Source organism: Megalops cyprinoides, chromosome 9 (genome assembly GCF_013368585.1).
Source record: "Megalops cyprinoides isolate fMegCyp1 chromosome 9, fMegCyp1.pri, whole genome shotgun sequence".
Classification (NCBI taxonomy): Eukaryota; Metazoa; Chordata; class Actinopteri; order Elopiformes; family Megalopidae; genus Megalops; species Megalops cyprinoides.
In genome coordinates, this window is record NC_050591.1 from 26,520,029 (window position 1) to 26,543,702 (window position 23,674).

At 42.0% G+C, this 23,674-nt stretch overlaps 1 protein-coding gene across 1 annotated transcript; it reads left to right on the forward strand.

Moving 5' to 3' along the window:
* Positions 1-1,484: 1,484 nt before the first annotated feature.
* Positions 1,485-18,685, forward strand: treh (trehalase (brush-border membrane glycoprotein)). The gene is made up of 17 exons (XM_036537686.1): positions 1,485-1,564; positions 2,113-2,213; positions 2,300-2,447; positions 2,904-2,991; positions 3,338-3,438; positions 3,787-3,879; positions 5,106-5,222; positions 5,332-5,454; positions 5,560-5,609; positions 5,741-5,941; positions 6,058-6,275; positions 6,712-6,823; positions 7,266-7,378; positions 7,470-7,523; positions 7,643-7,765; positions 17,889-17,970; positions 18,612-18,685. The coding sequence occupies exons 1-17, from the start codon at positions 1,485-1,487 to the stop codon at positions 18,683-18,685; spliced, it is 1,878 nt and encodes a 625-aa protein (XP_036393579.1).
* Positions 18,686-23,674: the final 4,989 nt, after the last annotated feature.

A 23,674-nucleotide genomic window follows, 5' to 3' on the forward strand; every position in this document is an offset into this window, starting at 1 on the left:
AATTGGATATCAGTTGGTAATTCTCTAACATGGTTTGTTTCCTCAACTTTAAAATTACAGTTAAACAAACCTTTTTGACCAGTTTTTTGTTTGAAATCTGGCTTTTTTTCCCCTTTTGATTGGCAACTTCTCAGTGATGCTTAATATTTAAAAATGAGGTTCTACACTGTTTGAGGAGTGTTATGGTTGATATCTGAAGTGTTTGGAAGAAAGTTTGTGTTCTGAAATAAAGCTCACTGGAAATCTACCATTTGTATGGTGTGTTTTTTGGCAACCGTCACCGCTCACATTTTTTGCCAGCTTCCCCCATTTGGTGAGTCAGTTCTAGAGGAATGTTTCCACAGTTGGAAATGATGGTAGCATTTCAAGCCATGGAAAACATGTCGGTTTGGATGGTGCTCAAGAAAATGACTTCTTGCCATTAGATGGCAGTATTTTATAGTGTGACAGAGCTCAGGCAGCACAGGCAAGCACTTTGTCAGATGAGAATCATATCTGGGATTAGGGTGGGGGGTGGGCAGGCTGCTTTTATCTCCCCTTTTAATTTAAAGTGCCTGGAGTGATTTGGGCTGGTGTGGAAAGGTTGGTGTACTAGATCTAGAACTGAACCTCTGTCAGATGGCAGGACAGTGAGGTTAAATCTACGTTTGATGTCCATGGTGTTGTGAGTAAATGGTGGTACAGCAGGAATTACCACAGCAGGCTATCAAACAACGCAATATGTGGCTGTTAGTCAGAAGTAGCCTGCTGTGTCATTGCAGTAAGCAAACTCATAACGTTACTCATAAACGAAACATTTCAACAAAATTGCCATTACATGAATTGCAACATCATATGTGTTGCAATAGAATATATGGCAAAGTCATATGCTTCACTAGCCTTGCTATGACTGAATGTTGGTGATTGGTTGCTCACTTATGGAGAATACTACCTGTGTTCATTCTGGGTAAGAAATATGATAAATTGACCTCATGCTTCAGCAGGAATTTTGATCACTTCTAATGCACAGATAGATGGATAGATAGATCTTAATTATGCAATACATGCAACTGTATGGCACGGGACTCCATTATAGTTGTTATGAAATCAACAAACAAAACTTGTCTCTACAACATTTGTCTGCTTTTCATGATTTGCTGTGTCTTTAAATACTTTATATTTGACATGGAGAGTTTTTAGTCAAGGTCTTGAAAGGCTTGCTGGATTTGTGACATGGATAGAAAGTTATTTAAGGATAGGCAAGTGTTTGGCAGTCAGTGGTGCTGTTAAGTGATGATGCAGATGGCAGGTGTGTCCTGTGGATAGAGGGAAAAGTCTGGAATCAGAGGAAGGTCTTGTTTATAGACTTGAAACCCATCTATAAATGGTATTGATTACATAAATGGTTATAACGACCCTTGACCTGTAGATAATTTTATTGAAGCAAAGTTGAAGAGGAAGCGTCAGTGGTGTGCCTCACTGTGCAGAGTGGTGTACTTGTGGAGATGGACAGGGTGGTGTTTTGGGCCAGCTGCCTGACGTTCTTACCTGCGTTCAGGTGTACCTTCCCTCCACCCTGTGACAGGTAAGTGCCTGTTAGTCTCTTGTTGTCTGTTTCAGTTGTTTGGATGAAACAGCTTGTTTTCCAGTTGGTGTTTGCACCTAGCGACGAATAATTTTGAGTCTGTCTTCAAAGAAAAAGTTTCATGATCACATAGTTCAAAATATCATGAATTTCGTTTATTTCAATGGCAGCTTAATGGTAAATACTTGAAGATACTAAAGGCCTTAGACTCTGAACTCTAATAGCATGTTAATTATTACCTATAATTATAAGGATGACCAGATCGCAATTTCCGTAGAAAAGCTTGTGCTGTAAATATGATTTGTAGTCTCTGTTAGCCTGTAAATGTCATCATCTGCTGTACTCAAGGAATGAAAAAGCTACTGTGTTCACAATCTACCCTTTTAATAGCTCCCACTGGCAAGCTCTCTTGTGTGTGCATATTAGGTCCATCTACCTCTATATTGTGTGCATACATGTCATGTTAAAGTGACATTGAAGAGCTAGGCAAGTCTGACAGTAATGTGTTTCTTGACTGTGTCCTTCCCCTGTGTGTGCATACCTGGCAGTGCAATATACTGCACAGGTGAACTCCTGAGACAGGTGCAGACAGCCAGACTGTTTGATGATGACAAGCACTTTGTGGATATGAAGTTGAAGGCCCCTCCTGGTAAGTGTATGCCTCCTCCCAGTTCTCCCACCTCTGAGACCTTCTCTTGAGTTGAGGTGACAATTTTGTCATCTTATCATTCACAGATGAGGTTCTGGCAGCATTCCAGAATTTAACATCCAGTTCTCCAGGTGGTAACATTAAGCCATCAGAACTCCGGCAGTTCCTCAACACCTTCTTTGAAGAACCAGGGAAGGAATTTGAACAATGGACTCCACCTGACTGGCATGACAAGTAAGACTTGCCATAGAGTTTAACTGTATGTCCAAATAAGCCAATGAGCACTGGAGACAGTTGCACCAGGGAGACAAATAATGATGCAAAGTTTACAGATTACACCAACATTCACGCAAGCACACCTTTGGAATTTTAAGTGTTTTTAAACATTTACAGCGAGTAGGTGATATTGCTAGAGATACATGCACTACTGTTGTTTGTTGTATCACTACTATTGTTTGTTATTTGTTGTTGTCATGTAATATGAAACCATGAGGACAGACACTGGACCTGGAATGTAAAAGTGTAAAAGTATGCTTGGCCAATAAAGTCTGATTCTGATTCTGATATTCTAGTACTTTTTTCCCTAAAACAGAAGTTTGTAAAGAAAAGTACCTTGGGGGTAAACAGTGTCAAAGTAGCACTGGAATCTTGTGCATCTACTGTGAGTTCTGTGATCTGTTTTACTTTCAGGCCACTGTTCCTGTCAAAGGTGTCAGATGCAGAACTGCGCAGCTGGGCGGAGAAGCTGCACCATCTGTGGAAGTCTCTAGGTAGAAAGGTAAAAAAAAAAAAAAAAAAACATTGTCATATTGTATACACAAAATCATGTATGGCAGGGTCACATTTTGGCAAAACTCTACAACCGGGATGCATGGAAGACATTCATGCCTACTAAACAACAAAGTATTTGTTGTCAAAAGTTTCCTGGAACAGTGTTTGCCAAGTTTTTAATACAGTAGTATTTTCATGGATGTTTTCATTTTTTGGCACATACTTAACATGAGGGCATAAGGATTTAGATATTACACGGGAAATATAACTGCAACGGTAATGTGTTGAGATGTTAAGAAAGGGCCATCGCATCCATCATGCCCTTGTTAAAGCAGCTGTGTGTGTAAGGACAGATCCGTGCTGACGTGCGAGACCATCCTGAGTTGTACTCCCAGATCTACACTCCCCATCCTGTCATTGTCCCTGGGGGGCGCTTCAGGGAGCTCTACTACTGGTGAGCAATGCACGCAGCCATCTCCATCACGTGGTCACTGTTTGTCAGAATTCACATTTCCATGTTTTACGCACAAATCACGTGTGGCAGGGGCACCTTTTGATAAAGCGGTACTGCAGGGATGATTGGAAGATATTCTTACCTACTAAACGGAACGAAATAATTTGCTGTCAAAAGTGCCAAGTTTTTAATGCAGTAGTACTTTTACGCTTGTTTTCATTTTGTGGCTTCCTCAATGGACTGCTTCAGTGAATGTTTCAGTTCACCAGAGCAATCCAATGCAACTCCGCTGTTCCTATGTCATTGGTGGTGTTTACAAAGACACACTTACATTTCTGTGTATGTCAGGGACTCTTACTGGGTGATCAACGGCCTCCTCCTGTCTGAGATGAGAGAGACAGCCCGAGGGATGATCCAGAATTTCCTCTACCTCGTTGAAAGGCAAGGCAATTCCCACTTATCCTAACCATGCTATTCAGTGGGCTCACTGGAGCAGGTTAATGTTCCCATGCTCAAGAATGAACTAATCCCTTGATTACCATAGCTCCTACAGAAGGTATTCTGTGTTTATGTGAAAGGTTTGTACAGGGGGTAAACTGATCGAAATACCAAACAATAGATGAATATTTACTAATTAATAAGCAATTGGGCCCCCCTTTGCTTTAGAACAGTGGCAATCCTTTTTGGAATGCTTTTATTCAAGTTTTGTGGTGTTTCTAGTGTGATGTTGGACAGTTCTTTAAGAAGGGAAGCCTGCAGTTCTTTGAGAGATAAAGGGGGTGGAAACCTACTCTGCACTCTACATTGGATAACTTCCCATAAAGGTTAAATCATGTTAGATCTAGTGATTGGAGAGGCCATTGAAGGTGTTCATCCAGATGATCTTGAAACTACTTTTAAATCCATTCAGCAGTGTTCAAAGGGGCATTATCATCTTGGAATATGGAAACAACTTGAGGAAACATTTGCACCAGGTCACTGAAAATTGGATTGGATTGGATCCCCTGGCTGAAATTCTCCCATGCAGAATTTGATTGGACTAAATGACACCCACAAGATGGCTGTGACAGATCCACCACCGTGTTTAACAGTTGGGAACAGTCAATGTGGGTTGAAGGCTTTCTTCAGCTTTCTCCAAACATGAACACATCCTCATGTAGGAAAAAAACTAAAAGATGACTCATCAGACCATATTAGTTTCTTCCACTGTTCAGAAGTCCAGGTTTTTTTTCCCCTCATTACACCAGGTTATGATGTTGTTATGCATTAACCTTGATTACAAGTACTTCCTGAATGGCAGCTATACCATAAATATCAGCTTTGAGGAGCTCACAATGTAGTTTTTGTTGAGACTGGGTGACGGAGGTGCATTTTCAATTTGGGCACCATCATTTTGACGTCTTTCAAAATCAACTGGATCTGTCACATTGCTTTAGAAACTCGCATATTAGAGAGTTAATTTTGTAATTACTTTTTACAGCAAAAACGTAATGGTAATTATTATTAACAATAATATGAAACACATGTATAGACTTTATAATTGCAGATTAGCTGCTTCAAAATAGACCTTTTTCATTTGGTGTTGCTGTAAGGAGTGTCGATGGCAATGTTTTAATTCTTTCTCCTGATCGTGTTCATGAGGGGTCACTGCTGTCCTCCCTGCTCAGGTATGGCTTCATCCCGAATGGGGGCCGCGTGTACTACGAGCGCCGTAGCCAACCCCCCTTTCTCACCCTCATGGTGGAGAGTTACTACATGGCCACCCAGGACAAGGACTTCCTCAGGTAGGGGCTCATATTCCCTCTTCAGTGTTTCTGAGATTAAGTTTCTCGTCTTTGTAATTTGTACAGTATAATGGTATGATAGTGATTCTGAAGTATAAAACTCCCACAGGACTGCCTTGCCCGTGCTGGAGAAGGAGTATCGCTTTTGGATGCAGAACCGCTCGGTGGCCCGGGAGATGAACGGGACTGTGCACGTTTTAAACCACTACAGTGTGCAAGTGGGACAGCCCAGGTATGGGACACCACCACCTCCCCAAACGCCTCTTGCATGGATAGCTGATAGAGTATGTTTGCATACATGCCTGAAAATTTAGATAATTTGGATGTTTCCTCCTAGACCTGAGTCCTACACAGATGATCTAGAGCTGGCTGAAGGCTTAATGGAAGGTAATTCATGTAGTTCTCTTTGCGTTCTGCATGGATCTTTCTGTGTATGTACATAAATGTACATTTTTCTTTATTTAAACGTGTGCCAGTCCTCATACCATGGCTTAGTCTGTCATGGACTGTGTGTGCAGGGGCTCAAGAGAGTCTGTGGGCGGAGCTGAAGGCAGGGGCGGAGTCTGGCTGGGATTTCTCATTTCGCTGGTTTGTGGACAGTCAGGGTGGCAACAGTGGCTCACTGAAGGACACTCGCACCAGCCAAATCCTCCCTGCCGATCTCAATGCCCTGCTCTGTCGAAATGAGAAGACGCTGGCATTGTTCTACAACATCCTGGGTGAGGATTGGACTGTCACACTGCTTCACTGAGTGGTGACAATCAGAACATAGAACACCATTGCTAAGGAAAATGCCATAGGATGCTGTGATTAATAGTGTCTGCCATCATTTCAGGCGACACTGCAGGGGCGGATCGATATAACCAGGCAGTGAGGGCACGGCTGCAGGCCGTGGAAGCTGTGCTGTGGGACCCTCAGAAGGGTGTTTGGTTCGACTACAGCCTGGTGACCAACAGCAGCCATGATGCATTTTACCCGTCCAATCTGGCACCCCTCTGGGCACACTGTTACTCTCAGCCTGTAATGGGAGAGCGGGCGCTACAGTATCTGCAGGTCTGTGTGCCTCTTGTCTCCTCTATCCTTCACATTCCTCCTCACTGTTCCGAATGAAATGCAAGAGAAAATAATATATAATCTTAAATGCCATATTAAGGAAAAGAATAAAATTCAGAGATCTCTAACTCTGAATCAAAGCACTCTATTGTTGCAAGAAACACAAATAGTTTCAATAAAAAAAAATGAAATACCATGTTGTTACCTCATCCCAAAACAAATTAGTTTGCTTGGGGCAAAAATGATTTTTTGAGACATGTGGTTTTAGGTCAGTATTTATCTGCTTTGTTTCCAGTATGGAAAGGCCTGCATAGCATGTTACATTGCAGAATGTCCTTTACTCTCTGTGCAAAATGCAGTACACACCAGCAGATGGCACTGTCTATACAGAAAGTAGAACTTGCCTTTCTCTCCCCTGTCCATGGTGTGTGACCAGGAGAGCGGAGCTCTGAAGTACCCTAACGGTGTCCCAACCTCCCTGACGAACAGTGGGCAGCAGTGGGACCTCCCCAACGCCTGGCCTCCCCTGCAGCACATGCTTATTGAAGGTAGGAGCCCTGCCGTGGGCCCAGTGACCCGCCTCTTATAGGCCGCATTCTGCTTCAAAAAAGGCCCGCACAATTACAGTAAGGCACAAACACGGTCACTCTCTGCCAAGGGAGGAATCTTTTCCGTGGTTCAACAATAAACTGTAACTTGAAAATTTCAATACTTTTATTTCACTAGCACAATAGCACTGCTTGTGCATCTTGAAGCAAGGTCTTCAAAGTCCCTGCTGTGAGGCTCCCCTGAGGCTCCACTGCAGACTGAAATAGAATTTCCTTTTCAATCTTGGATCATTATCAGTGGCAGGCACAACCATTTTTTAGAATGCCGAGTTTATTCAACTCTGTTAAAAGGATTATTAGACAAACTTGATTTTCTGTCACATCTTGCATGTCCAGTGTAAATTGGTTCTCCTTTGCAGTACTTTTCCTCTTATCTCTTTAGGTTTGTGGAGTGTCTCAACAGAGGAGGCTGAGGAGATGGCCTTTGATCTGGCTCAGAGATGGATCAGAACAAACTGGTTAGCCTACCTCAAATATGAGGCCATGTTTGAGAAGGTAAGACTCGAGTGTTTGCGTCTATGAGCACTGTACCCACTCAAACATTCAACACATGCACACATACAGAACTCTCTGTTTTCTCTGGCAGTATGATGTTAATGGTGATGGCAAACCAGGAGGAGGTGGGGAGTATGAGGTGCAGGTAATTATGTCTGTCCAGACCGCAGAGTTTTCACCTGTAATGTGTGTACATATAAGTGTCTTTAACCTTACTGTTGTTGGTGCTCTACCTTATTAGCTCTCATATTTGTGTCATTGTAGCTAGGGTTTGGATGGACCAATGGGGTGGCCTTGCAGCTCCTGGACAAATTTGGTGATAGGCTGGTATCAAGCAGTACCAGCTTGACCTGTAGTCTTGGTGTCGGACTCATTTGCATTGCCCTTGTATGGTTTTTATAAGGTTTGGCTGACTGGATCTCGACTAGATTTTAATAACATAGTACAAACATCACTATAGTACAACATCTCTGTTGGAGGGTAATCTGCCTTTTTCCCCTCAGTCTAGGTCCTTAGCTGGGCATTAAATTAATCTGGGATCATTTCAAGTTCTTTATGTGATTACTTTACTGAGTTTTGAGAATTTTTTTTGCTTTGCTTAATGATTTGTACCAGCACTTTTTAATGTGCAAAAACTTACATAACAGATGTTGAAGAATCTTATGAGGGTTTCTCAAGATGGATTTTTAAATATTCACGATTGAATGATGATGAATTTTCAAATAAAATAACTTTCAGGATCATTTGTGTGATCATAACGGCAGCTGTTCTCTTTCAATGTCTTCATTATTCTCTGCTCGACACTGTGCTTTTTTCCAGCACTGCTTGGGTCTGAAGGGTAAAACAGCAGCCAGTGCAGGGCTTCAATTACAAACAGCATCATTGTTTCCCGTTCATGTAGTTCAGTGATAAAGCTTATTATTGCACTCTTCATAAGACTGATATCTTCTGAAAGAGCTTAAATTGCAAGTTAATTTCTAGTGAATTCTGGTAGGGCATAACACAATGTCTGTGTCTTCCCACTTACAAGATGGCTTGTGATTGCTTTGTCTGAACGTGCTATGTAGCTCAGATATTCTGTTTGATCTTGCCATACTTCCTATGTTTAGAAGAAAACTGAAATAGAATTCTTTGCTTGAGCTACGCAGAGAGCATACACAGTAGAACAGGCAGTGTCTGTGTGGAAATGCAGGCAATGGAACTGTATTTAAAAACCTTTCAAATTGTCTTGTGAATAGTTCAGACTGTTAATGTGCTTGGTCCAAGTGCAGGCCCAGCCCCATGGCCTGGTCTCGAACCTGGCTGTCTCATCTGCGAACAGTTGGCTTTGTTCTGCCAGGGGTAGGTGGGTGGGTAGGCCAGTCATGGTCTCCTTGTCACGTTGCTCTTTGCTCCCTGTGGCTCGTTCGGGTGCTTATGTAACTCAGGTAGCATCTGGGAGATGAGCCTATCCTCAATTATATATCTGCTTCCCAATGCATTATGGGACTTGTAGTGTGGACTACATGTAGTCATGTTAGGCATGCATGTGTATCAAAAGATCGCATCTACCGTGGCCCACATTCCTGCACGAGTGCATAGGTCATCACAGTGGGATGAATGTAATGTAAAACGCCAATCACAAAAAGTCATGTGGGGAAAAAAATAATTAAAAAATGAAAAAAATGTGTATCAGAGGGGATCATCTTTTAATCAACAGCCAAAAGGCTGAAAATGCAACACTCCTTAATTTTGTGTCAGCAGCGGCCAACATCCTGGGTTGCCTGTTTGCATTCACATTGCTTTTACACTGCAGTTAAAATTGAGATAAGACATCAAGTGAATGTGTGTTCTCAAAGGTTATCTGACAAATGAAGGCAGGGAATGGGGTTTCTCTGAAGACGAATGCCACCCCACCTCTGGACCTGCAGCTTAATGAGCAGTGGGTCTGTTATTGCACTGCACCAAGGGCTGAGTGACATTGAATAACCACTAGAAGAAAAGACAAATGCCCAGGTACAATACTCATTACATCTTTGACAACAGCAAATAAATGTTTAAATGTCTGATCCATTTTCAACAAGCCATGGTAGAAGAGTGGTATTACAACTTGTGATCCTATGAGTTTTGACTGGAAGATTGTCGTATTATCATGTGTTAAACAGCTTGTCTGTATGTCCTTTTTCTTTTCTGAGTGTTCAAATGGATGAAGTTAACATTGTTGATGCATTAATGTCTGGTGAGTCACATTGCAGACACTTCCTTTTGAAAGTAAAGTCAGCAAGTGAAGTCCATGGAGGGTAACTGAGGTGAGGCTCACTTTAAGAAGATTAATTCTGGTGTCAGGAATGGCCAGCAGCTAGTCACACGGTGGTGGGAGGAATCTTTATTGTATGCAAAACAACAGAGCGATCGAGATTGTCAAGAGCTGAACAGTGTAAAACTGAAAGCAGAGGGCAGGCTGCACTTTTTTTCCTTATATAAAACAGTGGACTACAGCACCATATAGACACTGAAGCATGCTAAAGTCATGTAAATGTACCATTGACCTTTATGATGCAAGATCTGCACAATATTGCGTATTTATTTAACAGTATCTTTGCGTCTGCTGGGATGAACTAGGAAGATATTCATTATACAATATAAAGGTTTGGTGAGTCCTATAGTTTTTATACATTCCCTTGATAGATTATATACACCCTTAATAGATATACGTACATAGATGCATATATATTTCTCTGTCATCATCTCAGAAACGGCTCAAGTTATCCGTAGGTCATACCTTTGATGTTTATTTGGATGTTTTCTGACAGCTCTTAATGAGACCTGGAGAGACTTTGTCCTTGGATTGACAGCATGTTTGACAGTGGTCTGCTACAGATGTAAGATTTAGGACATTTTCAGCCTCTACATTAGCTGTTTTAACTATCCCATTCACTCCAAAAATTTTTTTTTACAAATTAAAAACACTGTAAAATAGTCATTTAACCTTACATTTCTTCTGTCTTTTTATACCACTGTTCTTGACATTTAAATTGTACCTTTACTATGCTGTAAAGCACCTTGGATGAGAAAAAAGGAGGTATATTTATTTAATTGACTGAGTTTAACAGATCTGTGCAAACAGGCTCTGTGCCATGCTTGTTGAGAAGTTTACCTTCAGTCTGGATAGCACCACTGCCCCATTTTGATCCAGATTGATCAGTTGAGCTTGCTTATTTCTTCCCCATGGACAACTGCTGGACATAGCCAGATCTGACACCATTAAGTGTGACGGCACAGAACTGCTGTCCATGCAAACATACAGCTAGGGTATTTATTGTGCGCGCCCTCTGCTTTCATGTGTTGATGTTTTGTGGAAGCCGTCTGATGACGGTCTACATGTCATAATGGTTAAAACATCCTCAGAGAGGAAAGCATTTAAAACGATTTCACAAAAGGAAAGAGAAAGTAAATGAGCTCTTGTTCAAACGAGCTGGGGTGGGGGGGGGTAGGGGGGTTCGTGTTGGTTGGCAGCCTGTACTCCATTAATCCTTCACCGGCTCGGGCTCTCCTGTCCTCCACACTGCCTCATAAACTCCGCTCATTACCTACCGGGTCCCTGAGCCAGGGGAGACGAGCTTCGCTCCGCGTGAATAATCTCACCTCGCCCCCCAGATCTGTGCAGCAGAGTGCCAGCAACCAGCGGAGGCAAAGACAAGTGAGAGTCTGTCCTGTGATGCTGGATTAGAGACAGTGCCAATTCATCAGGGCACCACGCAGAGGGCGCCATCGATCAAACAGACTCAATCAGCAGTCCCACCTGAGGATTACATTACAGTGGCTTTGCTTGAGAACACATTTCTCTTAAAATGTCTTCTGAGCTCAAACTTGGCAAGTCAATACATTCAAAAACTTGACTACTTAACTGCCAGGCATGGCTTGAATTCTTTTAACAGGAAGGGCCTGGTCATTCAATGGCTTTGTCTTCTTGTGAAATGTTGGAGACACTGTTAGTTTGAAACCATTTGGAGTAATTGGCCATGTTGGAGAACTAAATAGGTGTAATTTAAAGGTGAAGTGGTGAACTTAATTCAGTCTAAGAGTCTATGTTGAAGCCAAGCCATTAAAATCAATATAAAGACATACAAATTAAGGTAATGACATTGTTCAGTTATGAACACAGAAAACAACTACAGGCAGCCAATATGTTATGACAGCAATACTAATGTGTCAACACTGTTGCTATTAACAGAAAACCCTGTGAAAGTTCTATTGTGGACACAGGTCATCATGGACCTGTTTTAATGGACAGAAATTAGCAGTTTAACACAGAATGATCACATGGTTTGCAAGATACATTAAATTAAGTCCCACCTGAAACTGAAATACCAACAAGGAAATCAGCAGATAATGATCTTTTTCCACCCCAGATTAGTCTGTTTCAACACACTCGTTCACCACTGCTGCCCATAGGGGATAATGTGCGCTTATGTTGGACAGCCTCTTTAAATAGATTAATGGGGAAAGTATCATGCCATGGGAATGAATGAAAATTGCATTTCTTGTATCCTTTATAAGCAGTTATGTGATTTGATTTACTGATTCCCTATCTCACAATTCTAGTGTACAGCAGGGGGGAAAAAAACATACTTTCATGTCAGAATTTTCCCAAATACCTGTCTTATCTTCTAACTGGCTTTTATTCCAGCCAGTTAGTTAGCCAACTGTTTCAGCTCATCATTGTCTTGGTTAAACTAATTTGTCTTCCCTCCCCACTGTTATGGCCAATAGTGGTTTAAGTAGCGGCACAAAATGTTCTGTTTCTAGCCACCCAGAGCCAGAATTAGCCTTGAGTTGCCTTGCCTAAATGTCTGCTTGTAGACCGATTTAATTTCCTTTTGTTTGTGCAGAAAAAAATAGCAAAGTTCTTAACAGGGAGAACATTTAATATGGTTAAACTGGATTCTGCCCTGAAAAAGATGCTGTTTTAATCCACAGAGAGGCAGCAGTGCTCTGTGTGAGGGACTGTCACTGATTTTTAGTAATGCCTTTCAGTTCAGGTGATGATAAAAGAAGGGTATGGGCACAGTCAAGCCCGTCTGCATCTGCAAAGGAATAAAATGTCCTTCTCTGCCATGACCTACAGCTGACACCTGCACAAGGTAAAGAACAACTCAATAGATCTCATAAGGCCAGAGCTCATAACATTTGATTTGACCTCATCTCAGTGTTGTTTGATGAGAGGTGCAATAAAACTTGAACCACAGAGCCACTGCATCACAGATTTCTGCAGCCTGGTTCTGTAACATATGGAGCATCTTGCGCATAAGCTTTGCTTTATTGTGGTAAAGGCTGATTGGAGCATAGGGCCAGATTACATTTTTTGAAATAGCTTAGCAGAGACCGTTGTCCCAGGCAACTGGCATAAACTACATCTTATATATTATCCATTTGTACTGCTGGATGTTTATTAGCAATTCTGGTTAAGTACCTCGCTCAAGGCTAAAACTGCAGTGCATCACCTGGGAATCAATCCTGCAACCTTCAGGCTACGAGACCGGCTCCACTGTGCAACAACACCACATTATCACATACTTTTCACAGTTTCAGGCTTTTCTAATTATAGTGTGCGCGCACACACACAAACACACATGCACCAAATCACAGCTCCTGCTGGGATAAGACTGGGTTTTGTGGCTGACTACCCAGTGTTAATGATAAAGTCTTGTAAATTGCACGGGGATGCAGGGTAATAAAAGAACACAGTGTAACGGTACATCGGAGTGACGCACACAAATTGATCCTGACCGCACTGGAGCCACACAGCAGGAGACAAATGTTTCGGTCACTGGGAGGGAGGATGGCAGGGGTGGAAAAAGGGGAGGGAGGGAGTGATGGAAAGCACAGGGAGGGGAGGAGGGAAGTGCAAAGGAAGGAGAGGGGAGAAAAAAGGGAGTTGGAGAGAAGGAGAGGGATGTGCTCATCACAGCTGCACAGATGGTGTACCAGATGAGGAGGGAGGAATGGATGGATGATAAAGACAGAGGAGCGAGCGGGGAGGGAAAAAAAGAGAAACGGCACAGGAATGTGTCTGTGACAGTGTACATAAGGAAGAGCATTTTGGAGGCCTTCCAAGGAAAACGCTTTAAAATTAATTGTTCTGAAGCCAGTCGGAAACAATCTCTCGGATTCGTCAGGAAGAAAAAACGATGGCCGAGCCTCGTCTGAAATATTCATGCTCTTACTGTGGTTTGGTGGGGGGGGGGGGGGTGAAAGGAGGGAGCAAATGGAAGGGAGCATATGGAACAGGGCCCTGAGGGATGGAACGCTGGGTTCACATCCTAGCAGGAAAAGGTAGAAGAATGCTGTGGAGGATGGTGTGGATGAACGGCGGAAAAGGAGAGCAGGGATTTGTGTAGCCTGTATGACACTACAAGCGCATGAAAGTCAGGGCATCCATGTTAGTGTAACCTTCTCGTCTCTCATCATACTGAAACTTCAAAACTATCTTACAGTTAGTTGTCTTTACAGATGTAGGAGTGCACCTTTCACCTAATTCCAGAAACTTTTGGAAGTTTGCAATTATTTTTCTACTTTTCTATTTCTAATTTTCTACTATCTTTTGCAGAAAAATACCACCGTGCAATTATAGAATATCATCAGAAAAAACAACTTCAGCATCAAGCGAAGAATATCCTTCTTGACAGCTGCAAACAGACAGTAAATTTGAATATGGAATAGTGTTCTGCTTCAGTTCAGTATGAAGGATTTAATTAACACTTGTTTGGAGTGTAAGTGAGTGTTAAGGTTTTTTTTTTTTTTTTTTTTTGTGTGAATGTTTTTTTGGCAAACTCATTCTGATGCTTCAACCGAAACCTCTGTGGCTGCTTTGAGCACACCTGTTGGAGAGGTGTGTTTGAGGAATGAGATTAAAGTGGTGGCAATGTCACAGTATGGCTTACTGTGGGAGGCACAATATTAGAGCTCTTAAGTAATTGGTTTGGCTGGTGGAATAGAAGTCTAATACAAGAACTTCTAGCATATATGGAATGCCATGTGACTGCTTTAAATCTTGGTTTGATCAGTCTGTATTTATGGTAATGGGAAGTGGAATTAATTCCACATTGTCTGACAGTGTTAAGAACAGGTCACAGACACATCAAGAGCACATGCTTTTTTTGTGTTTTGATTTGGCAAGTGCCTCTGATGTCACCACAGAGATAGAGGCTTTTTTTTTTTTTACAGAGACCTTGGTGAATATGATTTAATATAGTGTGGGTTTGGGAATATCCAAACTGTACTTTTGTGGGGAGCTCAGTAAGCTGCATTTAATTGTGAGTGACACAGTTATGGCCTTTTGGAAATACTATTTGTTTCAACTGGGATGCTGGTAAACAGCGTTTGTCTGCCGCCTCCAACAACTGTAACGCTAGGTCATTTTGATATGCTGTTTGTTTTTACTGGGATTTGCAAGGCCGTATTTTGGAGTTATTCGCTATCAGTTCCCTGAAGCCAGTAGCTGCACTGTTGTCTCTGTTTAATAACAAGTTTATAACAAGTTTATTTATGTTTATTTAAGTAAACAAACTAAACATCAACGACCCACCTCTGCAGTTCCATTGGCTGTGGGAGTGAGCCTAGAAGACAAAGCTGGCCTCAGAGGAGATCCCAGGAGCCAGTGAGTTCACCTTGGCTATCTTGTTTTGGAAGGCCTGCCTTATAAGCAGATTTGTTTGTTTGCGTTTTTCATAAACTCACACAATATTCAGTTAGGGTACATGAGTTATTTCCCTTTTACAGCCATTACAATCCTTTGATTTTGAGCTAGATGTTCTGGGATGCAACAGCGGCAGAAGTACCAAGTACGGTGTTCATTCTAAGTGTCACACCAGCGTGCGCTTTCTAAAGGTTGCATGGTGAGAACTTCTTTATTTACCCCAGAAATGTCACTTCTCCATGGGTTAGATTAATGGAAAAGAAGACTTGTTTTTGTCAATGTTAGAGAAGCTCTGTGAATGCCTGAAATAGGCCTCTTCAGCAGTACCTGGGGAGTACCTTTGATGGGACAGGAAAGAAAGAACCACTTCGTTTGTACGGAATGCGGCTGCTCCAACCACCTTTGGTCTTTAATTATGCTCGAATTAGCATATTCTGAATCACTCTCTCTCTCACACGCATGCACACACAGACACACGCACACACTTGTTGTGTTCATGCTTTAAAGAAACCGTGCTTTCTATCACCTGTCTTTCTCTTGAGTTCCATTAGCTGGAAGGTGGGCCTTCTAATGGACGAGAGGAACAGTGGCACTTCCTTTTTAAAAGCACTGGTTGAGAGGAACACATGCGCCCAATGAGTTTCTGCCTTTGCACCAGGTCTGAGTGGTGGTGCTGAGCACAGCCACCTGGCAACGTTTACATCACTTTCAAAACTCCCTTCGAGATACTTTTTTGGAGTGTGTGTGGGCGTAGGCAGTTTCTGTTGTTTTAGGTATGCCGAGTTTTGCTTGCATTATGTGTCACACTTTCATGCAATAACTCGACCTCATGATACGAGAAATGGTCTTGTAGCCTCAAGGCTGCAGTTTTGAATCCCTGGTGCAGTGCCACTGTCCTTTCTTTCCTTCAGCAAGGCACTTAACCTCCATTGTTTCATGAAATATTCAGCCATACGAATGAATAATATGTAAAATGTAAGATAATTAAGTTACTCTGCAATGCAGATAATCCCGTTCATACAATACATCAGGGTTCTGAGATCTGAGCCTCACGTAGCAATGCTCATCTTTCCTGATCTCTTTCCATACGCTGAAGCTCTTCATCACTGTAACTGGAGAGGTTCAAGATGGCCAATAATGTGATTGTGTGGTCATGGCCTATGTCCTGCCTCCCTTTAAAAAGTTCATTTGTACTCAATAGTGGATTAGAGCTTGAGTGCCCTCTAACCATGGGCCTAAAATAGTCTCCCTTTTTTTTAACTTATGACAGATAGAAGTGATAATGGAAGAAACAGACTGAGTCCGCATGACCCAAAATTAACTGCATGTGTCTGATTGTGAAGGGTAAATCTGTGTTTGACAGTTTGACAAATGAAAAGAGAAGGTGAATCTTCAAACATCCTGTTTTCTTGTTCTTACATGGTGTTTCCTAAACTTTTCTCCTTTCGCATTCCATCTGCATGCCTAATATTTCTGTTCCTGGATTGCTGGATTACTTACACTCTTCTGTTCCTGGATTACTTACACTCTGCCGGGAAAAAAAATTCTATGTCAGCACGAGGAGATGTTTCCTCAGAGTTATGACTCAACAAGTCATAGTTATTTGTTATGAGATCTTTACCTAGCTATGTTCCTCAAAATGCTGTAGTGTTGACTGACCTGTCCCTGTATGTGACAGTATTATTTTGTCTCCCACTAATTCATAACACGATTCACCGGAAAATGAGATCCTTTGAGAAGGATTGACACAAGCCCAACGCCATAAAGGAGTTGGTCAGTTAATTTGGAGTTCTTTTTCCAGGAATAATGAACATTTTTTGACACAAATATAAGGTTATGTACCACAAGCACCCCTTCATTTGCAAACTTATTAAATATCAAGCTCACTTAACTGTGCTCACTTACTTCATGACATATTTATTACTTCAGAAGTGAAAACAATATAACCAACTTAAGGTGTACCACTTTTAAGATGTTGTGAGAGGTCTGTCTGTGCTACTACAAACATTATGGAAAAAGGTCCTAATGGGATGCTACCTCATAATTTTGACACAGCATCCCATTATTATCACTTCATAATCTTTCATAATGAAATATTTTTAAATTAGAATACTTAAATGACTTCCCTCTTTTCCGTATTTTTAATGGTGGGAATAGCCTTCAGTAGCCATTCTCTCCATATGCCCTGTCCCAAGCATCTGAGTGATTTCTCGCTTTTTAGGGGCAGACCCTTCAGCTGAATGGTAAATTGCAGGAAAGGACTGAACAGTGAATTGCATACAATTGCGCTTGAAAAGAAAAGAGAAAGTGAAGAATAGGAATATCATGTACCAGTGGTATGTGACTTGAGAAAAAGGAATGTGAAGGAAGAGAAAATGGCGAAAATTCTAAGACAATGTCGACAAGGGGATGATGCTTAAATGTGTAGTGAAATGAAATTTGAGAAAATAAAACATTTGTTTCTCTTTTTCAATTTTCCAACCTTTATTTTTTCCCATTTCTGCTTTCCTTGTTGCACCAGTCCACTTTGACATTGCTTTTCCTGCTTTGACATTTCTTTTGCTTGTTTCACACACCTTTTCCTCATTTGCCAGTCCCATTTCTTATTTAACTTTTCTCTTTGATTCTGGAATATATTAGCCTCTGTAAGCAGGAGGCCCTCATCCAAATGCCAGGGCTGTCATTTTTTCTGTGGGGGACCTCAATGAAAATATCTTCTCAGGTGTTGTACCAACAGAGTGGATGGGGCTGAAACATTTATGCACTCCGGCAGTCAATCTTGCTTTTGAAAATGCCACTGCTGGAGGAGTCTCCTCTTGCTCTGTTTGATAGTGGTGCTGCAGGAGGGAGAGGCGCTCTGATATTTCCGCAGAGGCATCACTGCGGGAAGGTTTGACTTTTGCGTGCCTGGCAGGTAGGACCCGTCACACTGGCAGCGCCGTAGGAGTTCCAGGGGAGCACGCAAGGTGACAAAGTTGACGTTCCGCAGGTTACGGGATCACAAATGAGTAATGAGAGAGCAGAGCTTTATAGGCCACATAATTGGAGGTATCAAGCGCTTTACACAGACAAGTGGTTTGAGCCAGTCCAGTCGTTTCACTTTGGAGAGCAAAGCGTTTTGTTGAATTTGCACCAGAGAATGACTGATACCACATGGCCAGAATATTTAGAATCAACACTTTAATAACCTAAGTAAAATTTGAAGACACGATGCTGTGTTTGTGCTGGTCTGAAGTTCAAACGAAGGGGGAATAATTTGACTCCTGACAAGACGGGTCCAACAAAATGGAATTCTCAGTATCACAGCACAGTTTGCTCATGGACTCATATGTGGTGATAATGATGTCTCACTGCCTCGGTGTGACTGAATAGAACTGACTAGTTTGTTAATGATGGGGGGGCATGTGGGAAATCTTCATGAACAAATTACTTTCTTCCCATGTTGGACCCTGTGTATTCAAACAGCCAAGCTCACTCATCGCATTGTAAATGGTTGCTCTGCCACAGATGGACCACGGTGGCCATCCTGTTGTGTCTTTCCATTCCACCCCACAGTGACGGAGCCGGTCCTGGTGGAGCCCGTGCGGCCCGGTGTCCTGCCCTTGGTGAGGCGCGGGCAGGCCCTGTAAGTGGCGGCTGAGTTTATCACTCTTAATGAGAGCCGCTGTGGCCTGCCTCACACCATTACATGTGCGGCGGGTGATAGATGACATCGCCTTTGCCTACTGACTGGGCCTGGGGTCCGTTTAATTAATCAGGCCTTGATGCCAGGTTTGCATCAGCAGGGCGGGGAGTGAGGGGCGGGGTGAAAACTCACTCCTGCCTTTGCGGCTCTCTCGGGTGGGTGTGTGCTAACTCCCCTCCTGCCTGATTCCCACAGGAGCACCATCCCAACCTGCCATTTGTAGCTGTTGTGTTTCAGGAAAAAAATACGGAACCAAAGGCACTTCATCAAATAGTTTAATCAATAGCTGAAGAGGAATGGATGAAAACAGGACCTTCTTCCAGAAAGGAGACAGCAGGTAGAGTTCCAAGGGAGGTGGCAGATTACTGTTGTTCATTACAAAACCGATATTGTATAACAAAACACCTTACATTAGTATGGGGCTGTGTTTGTGGACACATTTTCTGCAAGTAATTATCTGGCACCAGTACTCACTCCCCTACTGGAAGTGACAGCTCATATATTTTGTCACTGGAGTGCCTGTATTTCTTCTTCTTCTCCAAAAGGTAATTTAGTTGAAGGGTAAAGTTATTCTCAGATATCCAGCGTAATGGGCCTCAGGTTTATGAGCTTGGCCTCCTGCCAGTTTTCAATCAGCTTTATTAAATATTCTCAAGTTTGACACTTTTCTGCCTATTCAAAAGGCACTAAACCAATCAAAATGCAGTCTGTAAAAAATACTTAGACATAAGGGAGATGGGACACTTGCCAAGATTCTGTAACAGCGGTATTGCTCAGTAGTTTCCTTGATTCTTTCAAGCAATTTATTTTGTTGGCTTGGAGCAGATTGGATTTAATTTTCATATTGGTGTCCTTGGAGACATGGAATTATTGCTCTTCAAAAAAAAAAATGCATTCAAACTTTACAGCTTGGTGTGTTTCACCTTGGATTACTTTCTCTGTTTTTTGTTCAACACATTGATCTTTATACTTTGTCTTTAACATCTACAATCATTAAACAGATGGGTATTTATTTCAAAATGTTTTTAACATAAAATTATTCAGTGAATGGGATTTGCTGTTATGCTCTAACTTTGATTACTGCTGTGTGTTCTTGAGCCAAATCAATAAATCCAAATACATGTGGTTTTGCAGACATGCTAACATGCACCTTAACACATTAACATGTTATTTGTGTATGAGGTTGCTGAGTTAATCTATGTATGTAGCCTCTGTATCACTGTACCACTCTCAGAGCTGCAGACAGTCAAGAATGACATGGCCCCTGAGTGGCTCAGTTCGTAAGGCACTTGCCTTGAAACAAGCTGCGTCACCTGCCGGAGACAGTGGTGGGTGAATTGCATGGATGATGTCAGAAGAGTACTGCCTATTCTCCAGTTGGTGCCCACTTCACTGTGCCGCACCGTGTGACTTGTAGTGTGAAAGATGAGATTCCATTCGTCTCGCTTCAGCAATCCTGCATGAGAGCAGAGGTGAGACGAGCCTAATGTACTCTGCTGATTCCAAACAGGGTTGTGTGAAGGGGAAAAAAGCATAGAAAAGAACAACACACCTCTTACAAACAGACAGACCCACACTCACAGAATGTCTCCTGAGGTCTGATTTGATCAAAAGAGGAGGAAATCAAATGTGTATTTCTTGTCTTTTTACACACATTTTGACAACTGCACAGGAAGAGAGCAGTGGCATTGGCAGGCAATAAAGAGACATGCTCAGTCTAGACTCATGACCAATTTTTGAACTGTATGAATTTTCAGGAATTGAGTAAAAGCACTGCATTGCAAGCAGATGGTGGTATGAACCATGTAGGTCAGTTTATGACTACTGAAATAGTGCACCGAATGTGGAGAAGAATGCAGGGCTTTTCTGGACTGTGTGTCCTGGTTTGGATGATTTGTGATCAATGTCATGAGGCGATCATGTTGCTTGTGTGACATTCCAGCCTCTGTAGGAGACCTGGCATTTAGGCAATGAAGGAATGCCACTATGCTGTGGAGTAGCATGCTAAGGCTTGGTTGCTGCCTCCAACAAGTAAGATCTTGATAAACTACCTTTTCACTCACCACAGTAGTTTATCAATAGTGCAGTCTTCATTGCAATGGATGAACATTTTTATTATTGCACTTGAAGTTCACCTAAATGCTTAAATCCTTAAATCCCATTAAATCTTATACAGGCAGACAGTTAGCTTAGCAGAAAGTATTCCCTTGCTTATTAAACCAGGTATGGTAAATTTTTGCTCTAGTCTTTGCTAACATTCTTGCAGACAGCAACATATTTGTGATGGGGCCACATTGCAATAATTTGTTTTTGATAATATGATTATTCAGACAGTGCTCCTGCCACAACATATTTTCCATTTAAATAAACAGACATTAATTAATAAAACAGGACTGAAACACTCCGAGCTGAAGAAAATGACACTTGCAGACAATAAATGACACAATGCTTTGCCAGTAAACCTCCCCCCCCCCCCCCACACACACACACACACACACACACACACACACACACACACACACCTTGAGCCCCCTTACCTCCCCATTGGACAGCTCCACCTTACTAACAACATCAACAAGGCATTTCCATTTCCCCCTGTGTACATGAAAAATGGAGCACAGTTCGGAGTTCGGACACCTTAAACACAGTTTAGACATTATCTGTGCCTGAGAAATAATGCTGATGACTCAGCTTCGTGTGCCACTGTATTTCACTGAGTCACACTGCTGCAGATTCATTCCTGCCCACAAAACAGTCCCAGCTCTCCAGGGATAACAATGGAATGTCCCCACCATCTCCTTGGTCCATCTTGGCCTCTTCTGCATATCAAGTATCTTCCAGTTTGGCTGTGAGCTACATGCTGGCTGGCGTGCTTTGTGTTAGACCTCCTCTGAACTATGAGAAGCCCTCAGTCGAATTGTCCTGTTAACTTTCCCTTACAGGCATTTAGCGAATCAGCTGGGAAGGGGAAAAAACAGCTATAAGGAAACACAAGGAAGAATGTAGGCAATCTATGCAGAAATAGTATTCATTTTTCATAGATCACAGTCTGATCCATGCCAGGGGCCGTTTTATTTGTGGATCCTTCAAGGCAGTCAAAAAATGATAAATTAAAATTGCCTTTACACAGAACCTTGAGGCAACACTTTTTTTTTCTGCATAATATCCTTCGATATTGAATCTCTTAAAAATTCCATTCTTGTACAGGAACTATTGCATTGGAGGTTATGTCTTTCTTGATTACAAACTTCCAGAAGACCTGGTTTTTTCATGATGAATTGATATTACGAAAGTGTCAACCTTGATTAAAAAAATTTTACACTGTTCCAATGGAAATAATTCTGTGAAGTGTGTATAACAATGGCAGCAACAAATATCAACCAAAAGCAGTTAACAGCTTTCAAATTGTTCATACATTATGGAAAGGTTGGCAAATGACTGTAATAGCCATGGGAAGGTATGCAGACCAAAATGGACTAATGCATGAAATCTATCTTTCCATTAAAGTAACACATTCTGAACACGTACCTAAGACTGTGGTAGTGAAACAGATGACTCAGTAAGAATTTGCACACTAACTTCTCCACAACCCTGCAAACAAGACTAATCATAGTATCTTTTTTCCCCCTCACTTAATTTTGGATAATTGATACTTCATTCACTGACATTTCCCATTTGCATTTCTTTCTATCCGCAAATTCTGACTGCAGTTAATCAAGCTAGGCAACAGTGGTGCTCCTTCCTCCCAGCCATGGAAAATGACTGACTTTTCTCCACGGTTACTGTCTACATTTTTGCAAGTTGTCCACTGACAGTTCTATCATTAGGATGTGCATTTTCCGCACTGTCCACCCAGCAGCAGTCCGGGATAGAGATTATTCTGTCCCATTATCACTCGGTGTGCCACTTGTTTCATCTTCATCTAAGTCCTGATGGAAGGACTTGTCTATTTAGCAGAAGAATGTGGAAGTTAATGGAGAGCTGTGAGAAGCCAAGCAATTTGTCTGTCAGTCATGACAGGGCTTGCATCTGCCACATTCAATTAAACAGGGGAAAAGAGATTCTGAAATGCTTAAATGAAGCCTTAATTACATTATTCTCTTATGGAAAAAAGCCCATTCATGGTATTTAGACAAGGCGACTGTTAAGACATTAATTATACAACCAATAGAGTTATTCAGAGGCTGTCTATACACGAACAAAGACCCGATTCCATTCTAATGAGACAGAGGGTAACTAATTCTAATCAGCAGCATTCAGCTATGACTTCTCCTTCTTTAACCTCTTTCCTCCACCTCCCTTCAGAGGGCACAATGGAACATAACTGCTGCCATATGGTTCAGTCAGCCGTCCTCTCATCTGCAGCTGATGAGAAGACGTGTTTTGAAGATGAAGCTTTGAGGGAAGACATGAGCAGGGTAGAGAGAGAGGAGAAAGGGGTTTGATACGTGGGCATTGCTTTGGCAGAAGACTCCTGGGGGCTCAGCCTCTTAAAGGGCCTTTGTAACCCCCCCACCCCCAGGGAATTCACTGATACTTTTCTCTTTTACTCTCCATCTTCCTTTGCTCACTCCACCCACCCACCCCTAGTCAGGATTGGTTATGACAGACAACCACTACGACGCTGTTCTTATTAAAGCAGCTTGATCTCTGATTGCATTTCAAAGCCAGCACCCCTCACTAACACCATCCCTAATCACACAAATCTGCACAGGGAATAAAACTTCTGTTCATAGTCTAATTCTTCTCTTGTCACGAAAGTAATGAGAGAAATCATCACTTGCAAAAGAGACTTTATATCTCAACCGTTTTTTTCCTGGTTAAATAAAGGTTAAATAAATAAATAAATAAATACTTCAAAGAAGGTGTAGCACTCTTGGTGAATTAAGTTTTTGCCTATGATCACCAGTTGCTTTTCATATGCTGTTATGTT